General features: G+C 32.1%; 1 protein-coding gene across 1 annotated transcript in view; it reads right to left on the bottom strand.

Annotated features, from left to right (window-relative positions):
• Nucleotides 1-11,920, bottom strand: part of LOC127699323 (high affinity cAMP-specific 3',5'-cyclic phosphodiesterase 7A-like) — a 106,701-nt gene extending 94,781 nt beyond the window's left edge. The window contains exon 1 of the mRNA XM_052203026.1: nt 11,751-11,920. Within this exon, the coding sequence (XP_052058986.1) occupies nt 11,751-11,903 (153 nt within the window). The 5' untranslated portion in view covers nt 11,904-11,920. The remainder of the gene's footprint in view (nt 1-11,750) is intronic.
• Nucleotides 11,921-12,607: the final 687 nt, after the last annotated feature.

The following is a 12,607-nucleotide window of genomic DNA, read 5'->3' as shown; positions in this document are numbered from 1 at the left end:
GGAAACAACATATCTAATTTGAAAAGATTTTGTCAAAACGTTTTCAAGTTATTGCAAGGACAACGCTCTAAGTATCACTTTTCCCTACTTAAAGTTCTACAACTCAACAACGATAAAAGCTAAAATCAAGAAAATCAAACTTGACTTTCATTTAGTCACAGGAATTAAAATATCTAAATTTGGAAAGATTTCGTCAAAGCATTTTCAAGTTATTGCACTGACAACACTCTAAGTATCACTTTTTGCTACTTTAAGTTCTACAACTCAACAACGATAAAAGCTAAAATCGTGAAAATCAAACATGACCTTCATTTTGTCACAGGAAACAACATATCTAATTTGAAAAGATTTTGTCAAAATGTTTTCAAGTTATTGCAAGGACAATGCTCTAAGTATCACTTTTCCCTACTTAAAGCTCAACAACTCAACAAAGATAAAAGCTAAAATCAAGAAAATCGAACTTGACTTTCATTTAGTCACAGGAATTAAAATATCTAAATTTGAAAAGATTTCGTCAAAGCATTTTCAAGTTATTGCACTGACAACACTCTAAGTATCACTTTTTGCTACTTTAAGTTCTACAACTCAACAACGATAAAAGCTAAAATCGTGAAAATCAAACATGACCTTCATTTAGTCACAGGAAACAACATATCTAAATTTGAAAAGATTTCGTCAAAGTGTTTTTAAGCTATTTCACAGACACTGTTTGGCAGCTGTCCGATATTTACCTTTGGAAATCCGGTTATAAAAAGAGATGTTGCGTATAAGTAAATGAGTCAGCAGTCCAATAACAAAAATTGCCATGAGACATCTGGAGGGCAAATACAAGTATTTTGTTTTTAAGGAATTCAAAGGAAGCAACACACACAAATATAACATAATAACTAAATTGCTATTTTGGGCATGCAATTCCCGTATATCTGCCTTGTTTGGCCCTAATAGAATTAAAAAATTAAAGTTGCTTGAAATCTATTTAAGGGAAAAACAGACAAGATTATTTTTCTTATTATAAAGAATTGAATGGGACAAAAACACATCCAAGGTTGACTTTAAATATCAAAGCCACTTTTCAGGTGTGAACATTTTGCCCACGAAAACCACGAAATCAAATATCCGCAAAAATGTAAATTTTACTCAATCCACATAAATTGACACTCACTATAACGTATTTATAGTATTGAGCAGGAACTTGAAAATCCAAATCTTATGTATTAGTATTTAGCATTTATACCACAAATAATTATGTACTCCTGATGATAAAGCTTAAATACAATTCTTGGCTTTAACCCCTAATATCAGGAGAGCTAGTTCAAAGTTAATTAAAATAACAGGGAAGAATTTTCAAACTAAAATAATCCTTGTAAATTAGAACAATAAATGCATCAAATGAAGAAGTACTAACCCTTTTGTTACAATTAGTTAATTCTTTAGATACCCATAATCTGTTATATTACTGTAAATTCAGAAATTATTGCGAGGTTTTTATCAATGGGAATAATGCGACTGGGTGAGTATCACAATAACAAGAACTCACATTCTGAATTCAATACATATATCTGTATGCAGATTTTCCTGAAATCGCAATAATTAATCTCACAGTTTTGTCCATTCTTTAAAAATCGCAATAAAAACCGGACGTAATAATTTCTGATTTTACAGTATTTGGCCTGCAATTCTAGAGTTTCAAAAAATTCCTTGTTAAATTATTGATAAGGCAACAAGTTAATTGTTTACTACATAGAAAGACATGGGTCAAACCATAAAACTTGCTGCTCTACAGAGAAACAACAATGATGACAAGGACAAACATTGAATTATACAATCACAAGTTTTTGCAATTGTCCTACATGTGTAATGAATAGCCAGGATGGTTTTTTACAATTACTGTTCATTGCCAAGAGTCAGATTCCAGATTCTTAAAAGTAGTAACATATAGTTATGAAAATACACCTTGTCGCTATTTGTCCGCCATTATTGGACATCAAAAAGTTTCCCGTAAAATTTTGACGTTACAATAGAAAATGTCTGACGCCACGAAGGAAAAGTGATTGTTGTAGGACGTCAATAGTTCATTAGTGTCGCAGATATCGAAATAGCGATAAGGTCTATTCATAATTTGGTTGATATATGAGCTACGTTGGATAGAAATCAAACTTATGCAAGTGTACGTATACATATACATGTATAAGAATTTGATTGATTTTGGAACATTCAAATAGGAAATAAAAGATGAATTTGGTCTGTTTTGTAGATTTTCTTTTAACAGCTCAATTTTCAGATAGTTACAGACTTTCCAAACCTTAAAAAGGTTAACCGATGTGTTGATATTCACTTGCATAAGGTCAATTTCTATCTGACGCAGCTCATATATATATATATATATATATTTGATATATTTGTTGATTTATACAATAGACAAATCAATTTGGCAAAATAGGTGATTTCCTCCATATGAACCCTTCCCTCCCAGGCTGGTCCACACTTCAGTAAAAAGAAAATTATATATTAGTTAATTATATTTACAATCTATAGGCACAAGAGATCTATGACACACCCATATGTTTACCCTAAAATTAAATTATAAATGTCCACTATGGTCACTAAAAGCTTTACAAATAAGATAAGGTTTATAAACTTATAAAATTCAAATCTATCTTGATTGAACAAGACATGCAAATCCTTTAAAAGAAATAAGTCTACAAGTGTTGTCTACATGTGTGTTGAACTATTCAAATTTCATTGAACTTTTCTTGCATCTACATTGTATTACTACCAAAAATATAATACAAGACAAGTATTTATTCAAATTTAAATAGGATTTAATCTCAAGTTTCAATACTATTGACAGTATTATCACTTGCTGGTGCAGAGTTAAAGTGACCAAAAATGTATGAATAAAAGAGCTTGGTAGCTCTAGGGGACATGATGACATTGTTTCCCTTGATGTCAGTAGTCTAATCCAACTCTACATGTGTTTAGAGAAAAAATGATGTTTCTTATACATATATATATATTCTTTTAAAAAAGAACCCTAACATTCTACATTTTTATATGAAAAACTGCAACCATGCTGAATATCCCTACTCCATAGTTATGTGGATAGCATTAATTAAAAAGACCATACCACACAAAGTCCAACACCATATGTTCAATATTTATATATAATGTAAGCTTTAATTCAAGTGTCAACTTTTTACATCAGATACTTTACAACATTTCACTAGTATAATTACTCGATAACTCAGTTACATTTTCACTCATAATTCTGGTTTCAGCCAAAATATCAATTATTGGGTTAATTACCAATTTTCATGTTCCTATCTCAAGTGTGAGACAAGGTTAAGGATCGTAAATTTGTTTTTCTCTTTTTTTAACCCCTGAGCTTCAAGTCACAACCCCTTCCCCATGCCCTACTCCAAGTTATCACTATAGCCTTCTGTTTTTGGTCTTAGAATGAATAAACTGTTATCACAGAGATATGTCTCGCCTTTTTGTAATTTTGATAATGCAAATGTTGAAATTAAAATAGCAATACTTTAACATGTAAGTTATGCAAATATTCAAAGTTGATGAACCATGACTGAAGGTACATGGCTAAACAATCTCCATGGAATGAGATGGGCCAATGCTAATTCAACTGCATACCAAATACCATTGACTTATTATAAGTCGTTCCCTTTAAACAAACCTAAACAAACATTAACTTGTAAACTATGTAAAAGTTTAAAAGTCAATGAACCATGATCAGGGGTGGGGCTATATAATCTCCATGGAAACGATACTTGCAAATGCCAATAAATTTGCATACCAAATATCATTGACTTAACATTAGCAGTTCATCTTAAACTGATCTAATCACAGACTAATACATGTAAACTAAGCAAAGGTTTCAAAGTAAATAGACCATGACTGAGGGGGCGGGGCCAAATATTCTCTATGGAAATGAGATGTGCTAATGCTTACACAACTGAACACCAATTAACATTGGCCTACCACTAATGGTTCCCCTTGACTGACTTAATCACAAACTTGTACATGTTAACTTAGCAAAATTTTCAAAGTCTATAGACCATGACTAAGGGGGCGGAGCCAAGTAATCTCCATGGAAATGAGATGTGCCAATGCTTATACAACTGCATACCAAATATCATTGACCTACCACTAGTGGTTCCCCATAAATTGACCTAATCACAAACTAATACATGTAAACTATGAAAAGTTTCAAAGTCAATAGACCTTGACTGAGAGGGCAGGGCCAAATAATCTCCAAGGTAATGAGATGTGCCAATGCTAATACAACTGAATACCAAATATCATTGACCTACCACTAGTGGTTCACCTTGAACTAAACCTAATCACAAACTAATACATTGTTGACGCCATCGCCGTCACCGACGCCGGAAACAGCATACCTATGTCTCGCTTTTTGACTCCGTCAAGGCGAGACAATAAAAATCTATTTGTAACATAGAAGATATGTCTCAAAGAATCAATATAAAAGACCTTATATATCACTAAGAAGCACCATCACCGGATATAGGGACCCCAAGGCGCTGGAAAAAACAAATGTGAAGTCATGTAAGGTCAAATTCATCTTATTTTCATTATATTCTACGTTTTGCTGACAAGTAAAGTTTTATGATAGTGATTCTTAATAATGTAACTACTATTAAGGGCTGATGATGACCCTTAACTTGCTTTCTCTCTCTACAAATCTTCAGAATCAGATCGGGTGGTACCTGTTCAAAGAAGCAAGTGATGAGTTTTAAGTCATTCAAGGTTTTGTAGAACAAAGTTATATCATATTTAAGCGAGAATAACATTGTATTTCGAAATGATCTATTGTTTTCATAGAGAAATTCATGTAAATAAAGCTGATTAATTGTACAACGAATAGTTTTTTTTACTGTACAGGGAATAGAATAGATACTTTCTGCCATCATTGTTTCTTGGCTTCTGGGGTACCTTTATCCAGTGGTGATGCTACACAGCTGTGTATATATCTAAATTTAACTTTAATGTAGGTTCTTCATTTATTATCTGGAAATCCTTTTTCTGCACTACCGGTAATTTGGGTCTATTTTTTAGTATTTGTGACCTTGGACATGTTGACCTGAAAAACAATAGGAATCTTCCTCTGTCATATGTGACCACATTTTCATGTTAAAATCCCAAGTCATGTTCCCCAGTTTATCATTAGGAAACAAAATTGGCTGATATTACAGACATAAGGGTCAAAAACTTAAAATTAAATAAAAATGCTACTCGTTGTGTGGAGTCAAACAGTAGAATGATTTTTCACTAACAATTTGATCCAAGTAACTAGGTTAAAATTTGCAAAGAATTTGGAATGAAAAAGGTTTACGAAGCTTAAATTATAATATGGAAACTTTCACGATTTTATGGTAGTAGTAAAAATCTGAACAATTTTGAGGCTGAACATTTTTCTTCAGATTGTTTTTAATTAATTTTCTTATTCAAAATTCACACAGTGAAGAAAATGAACAATCAAATATACCTGAATATACTTTTAAACCTCAATAAAAAAAATGTATGCTTAGTACTTCTTAAACTTGCAATTGGTACTTCTTCATTTATCATCAGGAAAAATTATTAATTTCTTACCTCATACTAATATCATAAATGAAAAATTCTACTGTCATTATGTATTCCGATGAGTGAAAAAAATAATATCAATTAACATCTTTTACAAGATAAAACCTTAAGTTGTCATGGTTACTTAAACTTCTTTTTTCATTCATATTTTGCACGAATCACTCAACTATCCTTCTGTCTGTAAGGTGTGCAAAAACCATTAAAGCAAACTATTTTCCTAATTATCACCATTAATTTCATTCACTAATAGGCTATGGTCTGCCACATAAACATAGTTATACTTTAGTGGTTAAAGAATTAATTCAAGGTTAGTCATAAGCTATCAGTAACATGCATTACCTGCAAAAGTTACAATATGTTCAAGTTACACTTTTTCCTCGTGAAACTATCCATTTTGAAGAAACATAACTCATGGTTGAGATAGAATAAAACCTGTTCTAATTATTTTGTTTAAAAAAATGTTACTTCAACATAATTTCTATAGTAATTCAGGAAATTGACATATTCTAAAATAAATACTTATTTTGAAACTATGTTGTACCTGGTCAGAAGACAGATGCTTTGTGCACTGAAGAAGGTAAAATAAAATTCAATTTCTAATTTCAAATTAGCACCATCAATGCAGAGGCACATCAAATAACAAGAAATGAGCTGTCAAGTTGATAGCAAACTGTGTTTTCTGTATTTTGAAGGTAACAAGTGTTGAACAGCGAGGGCAACTAGTACAAATGAAATTGATGTATTCTAATGTACATTTAAGGCTCTTTTCAGGCTTGTTTAACCAGCCATGTTCTGTGCCTATTCCCAATCTATCAAGTACATTGTATCATATGTCCCCAAACGTAAAAGTGAAAATCATCAATTTAAGGCTTGACCTCCATTTCGACATCAGTAACAATATATTAAAATTTGAAAAGCTTTTGCCGAAAGGTTGATAAGTTATTGCATGGAACCAACACAAAATGCAATTTTCCAATCTTTCAAGGACCATAACTCCTGAACGGGAAAGCTGAAAACTGTCAATATCAATCATGAACTCCATTTTGTTATCATTGACTCCATATTAAAATTTGAATAATATTCAATTGAACAGAAAATCAACAATATCAAACTTGACAACCATTCTGTCATCAGTAACAACATTTTAAAATTTGAAAAGCGTTGGTGGATGGTTCATAGGTTATTACAAGAAATGACAGAAATCTATCAAGGATCATAACTTCTGAACGGTAAATGTGAAAATCGTCAATATCAAAATTGACCTCCATTTCGTCATCAATAACTACAAATTCAAAAAGCATTGGTTGAATTTGCAAGGAAACTGTGGATTGCCTCCCCCTCCTGCATGCTGTATTTTTTATAACCAGATTTTTACTTTGGATAACACAATTAAAAAGGGAAAAAAAATTGAATCAAAAATTTATAAATGTAATAATTTTATAGGATTTACAATTCATCTTATCATGCTTATCGCTGTATTGGTTTGATAAATCAAGAAGTATATAAAATTTAAACAGTTATGCCAGGCCTTTTATGACTTATGGGTTTTGCTCATTGTTGAAGGTTGTAAGGTCCCCTATAGTTGTTTACATCCTTATCCTTTGGTCTCTGGTGGATAGTTATCTCATTGGCAATCAAACCATATCTCCTTATTTTTATATGGAAGACAGAAGGTTTCTTAAGAATTCCAATCACTTGTTATCTAAAATGAATTACAGAATACAATGCATGAGGTTGTAGGTGGGGTATAAAGAATAGAGAATAATGGGCCAATACTACAGAATACAATGCATGAGGGTGTGGATGGGGTATAAAGAATAGAGAATAATGGGCCAATACTACAGAAAAATTTGTAAGGGTTCCACGGAACCCAGTGTCTCGCCTACTTTTTCTGTTAATCGCAGGCTCAACAAAAATGAGTAAGTAAATCAATAAAAATATTCCTCTTGGTACTATCTTTTGATTGTAAGAAGCTTCTGTCCAAGTTTGTTAAAAATCCAGGATAGTTTATGAATCTAATAAATGTTTAAAAACTTTAACTGCAGACTGAATGTAATGTTAACTGAAAGAAAACAAAAATTTCATTCTAGATACTAGCATTTGATCATAAACAAGCTTCTGTCCAAGTTTGGTACAAATCCAAAATAGTATAAGAAAGTTATTAAAATTTTAAAAACTTTAACCACAGAGTGAATGTGTTGTTTCCTGGCAGAAATTCTAAGTCCATTTAAAAGTAAAATACAGAAAAAAAACAGATTTATTTTTTTACAAAATTTCCTTCTAGATACTAGCTTTTGATCATAAACAAGCTTCTGTCCAAGTTTGGTACAAATCCAAAATAGTATAAGAAAGTTATTAAAATTTTAAAAACTTTAACCACAGAGTGAATGTGTTGTTTCCTGGCAGAAAATCTAAGTCCATTTAAAAGTAAAATAAGGAAAAAATGGACTTTTTTTTTTACAAAATTTACTTCTGGATACTATCTTATGATCATAAACAAGCTTCTGTCCAAGTTTGGTACAAATCCAGGATAGTTTAAAAAAGTTATTAAAATTTTAAAAACTTTAACCACAGAGTGAATGTAATATTTCCCGGCAGAAAAACTAAGTCCATTTATAAGTAAAATACAGAAAAAATGGAATTTTATTTTTACAAAATTTACTTCTGGATACTATCTAATGATCATAAACAAGCTTCTGTCCAAGTTTGGTAGAAATCCAGGATAGTTTAAGAAAGTTATTAAAATTTCAAAAACTTTAACCACAGAGTGAATATTTGTGAACGCCACCGACACCTACGACGCCGACGGAATGTAGGATAGCTATGTCTCGCTTTTTTGACTAAAGTCGAAGGCTCGACAAAAATGTGGCAATCAAATAAAGAATAGAGAAATATCATGAATATAGACCCAAAAAAATAAAGAATAGAGAAAAATGGGGTGTTAAAATATAAAGAATAGAAAAATATGGTCTAAAAATTAAAGAATAAAGACAAGAAGGACCCCCTCATCCAAACCCTCGTTGATTGCCAGATACAACGTTTAGATGTTGATGCCTACTACACAATGTATACCACAACAGTTTTCTAACATTTTTGGTAATGATTTTAAATCCATAGAATGCAACTAGAGTCATCCACATTTGTATGTTTTGAAGCACAAATTTAATTAGAACAAGTTTTAATTTACAACATGTACTGTCAAATACGCATCCATAAAAAAGTACATAATCATCAATGACCATTATTCACAGTACAGTCATCAGCTTTTCAAAATTGTGTAATGGTTAAAACAGTTACAATTTCCATTCAAGAACAACTGTAATAGTAAATACCTTATGATAAAATTGAAACTTCAGTGGCAAGAAAGAAATAATTTTCATGCATTTTGTGGAAATCAAAACAGACAAGTCCTCATCCATAGAGCAGATGTAAGAAATCAGTCCATCAATCAATCAACCAAATGCTGTTATTGTCATATTTGTCAGGTTCAGCAACATATTAGCAACTTATTACTCAGTTTCATTATTTTCTAAGTAAATAGTGTGAACAAAATAGTGATAAACAACCATGACGTCAGATCAATTTGTCACAATAGATTTCCTTCATTAGCAGGGGGAAATTTTTTCTGTCATTTCCATATGCATTTCATTTTACAAATTTTATAATGTTCATGTTTAGTACAAATTAAGGGACACATATACATTTTTTAGATTTGTAAGAATATAGACATCAATTTGTCTAAAAACTTGAGGTTTCTAGTGTCTGAATTATGGCAAAGATTTCTACCTATTAATATTGATATATTTTTCAAATTACCACCACTAAGCAGAAAAGTAAAAAATGGCTAACATGGGCTAAAATCGTTATTTAAGGGCAATTACTATAATAGATGTAGTTAAAGCCAATATGATAATGCAGACATACAAACAATGTTGATAAAATGGTCGTTCACCTCAATGAAGCCTCAGAATAAAGGTAGAGGTACAGCGAGCAAAGCTTGCAAAAATGATATTACTGCCCCACATAAAGGTGGCAAAGACTATGTTACCGAAAAGAATCCCCAAAATAACTTGAAATACAAAAATAATACGTGCACAATTGCATTATATGGTGTAGATTCTGAGAAAGTTTTATTAAATTCTGATTAATTACAAGTTAAGAAGGAGAAACAAATACAAATGTGTACAGTACTGTAGTGTCTGGATTTCAGAAAAACTCTGGGTTGTTAACAAGAGGCACACCTGTACCTGTATTGCTCACATTTCAGTCTGCACCAAAATCTTTTTGAACTACTACTTGTATACCCGAAAATGTCAAATGAAATAAAAGAACAGAGTTCTAATGTCCACCACATTGCACATATTTTTTCTGTTGATTGATTGATTGGTGATTGCTATACACCACATCAGCATCTGTTGAAGGGCTAGGGCATCAACTAAAAATAAAATTTTGGTGTTCTTTATTTTTCATGAATATCGTAGAGAATGTAGGCTTGAGAGCACTTACAATTCAATTTTCCATATAATCAATATTTCCATGGGGCATAACGCTTTTAAATAAACTGTTGACACATAGATATATATCTGGTCTGTCAGCAGAAAATTCAGAAAAAGACAATCTGATGGACAGAAACATTGCTAATTTATTCAAAGTCACTGGACCATGACCTAGGGGGCAGGGCCTTGAAAGATACTGATAGTAATGCAACTTTACAGAAAATATCATTGATATATCACAAGTACACGAAGTAAAAATATAGTTCCTCTCAAACTGACTGAAGTAGAAACTTAACATTGAAAATTGCTAATATATTCATAGTCACTGGACCATGACATGGGGGCAAGGCCTCTAAATAGTTGTACATGTGTATGTCTCAACTTTCGTCACAGGCGGAGACAAAAAAGACTTTTGTTAAATAATATGCCTTTTCAAAACATATTTCTTTCAAATCATGTACTGCATATATTTGTGTTCGGAACATAATGAAATACTGTGACCAAATCAACCAAAGCCAAAACGACTATTGTGGAAATGATACAGTGGCCAAAACAAAGGTCATTAGTAGCAAGCATTTAGAGGAAAAAGTTTAGAAAATGGACACTTTGAAATTTTGATGGATCATGATCCAGTTTTTTGAAACACAAATTAAAGTCATAAAAATGCTTTGTTTGAAGTGTTTTTGATGGTTTAAACCTGTCTCTTTAAAAAGTTTTATGCACAACACATGTACATACATGTACATTGTACAATGTAGTTTAAACAGGGCCCAGATAGATTCAACTGGTTTGTGAAGTCATGAAAATTAAGTTTTGTAACTTCAGAATTTTATGGAATTGGAATAAATAGTGATAAGATGTACAATGTATGGATGGACACCTTGTCACTATATACTGTCGACTTCAAACTACAAAGTGTGTAAAGTTACATGTATGTGGTGGTGGAGGGGAGGGGGTATAAAAAGCTAGATATTAAGTTTTACTGCTGAAAAAAATATTTTAGAGTTTAGTATCAGTATAGGGTCTGGATGGAGTTTACAGAAAAGAGAATAATGGGCAAAAGGTGCAGAATAAAGAGAGAAAAATAGGCCAAACAAATAAAGAATAGAGAATAATGGTGTGCTTAAATATAGAGAATAGAGAATGGGCAAAAAATAAAATTACAGAATAGAGAAAAATTACCTAAAATCAGAAATGAAGGACCCAACATCCAGACCAGAATTTAGCTACCATATTAACCAGACTAGACGGCGAGAACATCGAAGAGACGAAAGCCAAACTACTAGCAGTGGTAAATTATATCAAAAGATATCCTTTAAAAGCAGAGAGAAAATTATGTTGAGCATAACCAACGAAGGAGTAAACCTGCACATTGAAGACAATGTGTGCCAACAGGTATTATGCCATTAAGATTGAGGATTGGAGACTATCCAGTATGTTGGGAACCGATCCTAGCACATCCCCAACTGTGGTGTAACAGTGTAAATTTATATCAAAATATTACTTTAGAGAATTAGTTTTTAACAATATTATAGTATATTAGTATTGAGGGGAAATCCTCTGATTTCTCAAGGTGTGAGTAGGGTTTACATCCATGATTCCAGTAGAAACAAATTATTTTATAACAGTTCGTACCTCAAACCTCGGTGTGGATGCAAATACTGTGCTTGAACCAAATGATATTGCTCCTCTTCTTCTCAAAACATAATCAGACACAGTATAATCTAGTGGTAAATACATTAGATTTCCCAGATATCTTCCTTTACTCCCGTGAAGTCCTACTTCCATTTTCCATCTTTCCTACGGCTGCTAAAGCGGTGTCTATTGAAAAACATGCCTTCTCAGGTAAGGCATTATGAACACTTCAACTGAACAAACACCTGGCTGTCATAAAAATCGATAGTCATTTCACATCATTATCATCATGAATATACCTATCAGAAAGGACACATGTATGCTAAGCGTTAATTAGAACTGCATTGTTTTGCGCGATTAGAGAATCCTTCGGTAACATTTTTTCATTCAGAAAACCTGAAAAGACACATTGACCGCAAATACGATATATTACTGGTTTTCTTTTATTGCCTGAAAGAAACAAAATCATTATTAATAACATACATGTAGGATACAAGATCATACAATATTTTGAAGATAGAACCATAGAATAATTGTGAAATGTACTAATGTAACGGTTCCTGACTTAGAGCATGTATATTTTATAGTTAAAGTGTCAGGGTTTGACATTTTTTATGCCGAATTCTCTCCATTAATTGTCTATGGTATATTCAAATGATTGGATGGATCTTAACAGCAGTAGACCAATAACGAGAAATTCCAAATTTTAGGGTATAAGGCGTTACTTAACATTTCAATAGTCATAGGCCAGGATTTTATGAACGGGAGGCGAAATTACGGTTGCCCTGGTAGAGGGTCCATGGGGAAGCTCAGAAACTCCTAGATTTCAACAATTTAGCATCAAATTATGAAGTAGC

The sequence above is a fragment of the Mytilus californianus genome, unplaced genomic scaffold (genome assembly GCF_021869535.1).
Source record: "Mytilus californianus isolate M0D057914Y unplaced genomic scaffold, xbMytCali1.0.p SCAF_1, whole genome shotgun sequence".
Lineage (NCBI taxonomy): Eukaryota > Metazoa > Mollusca > Bivalvia > Mytilida > Mytilidae > Mytilus > Mytilus californianus.
This window is presented reverse-complemented; position numbering and strand designations above follow the sequence as displayed.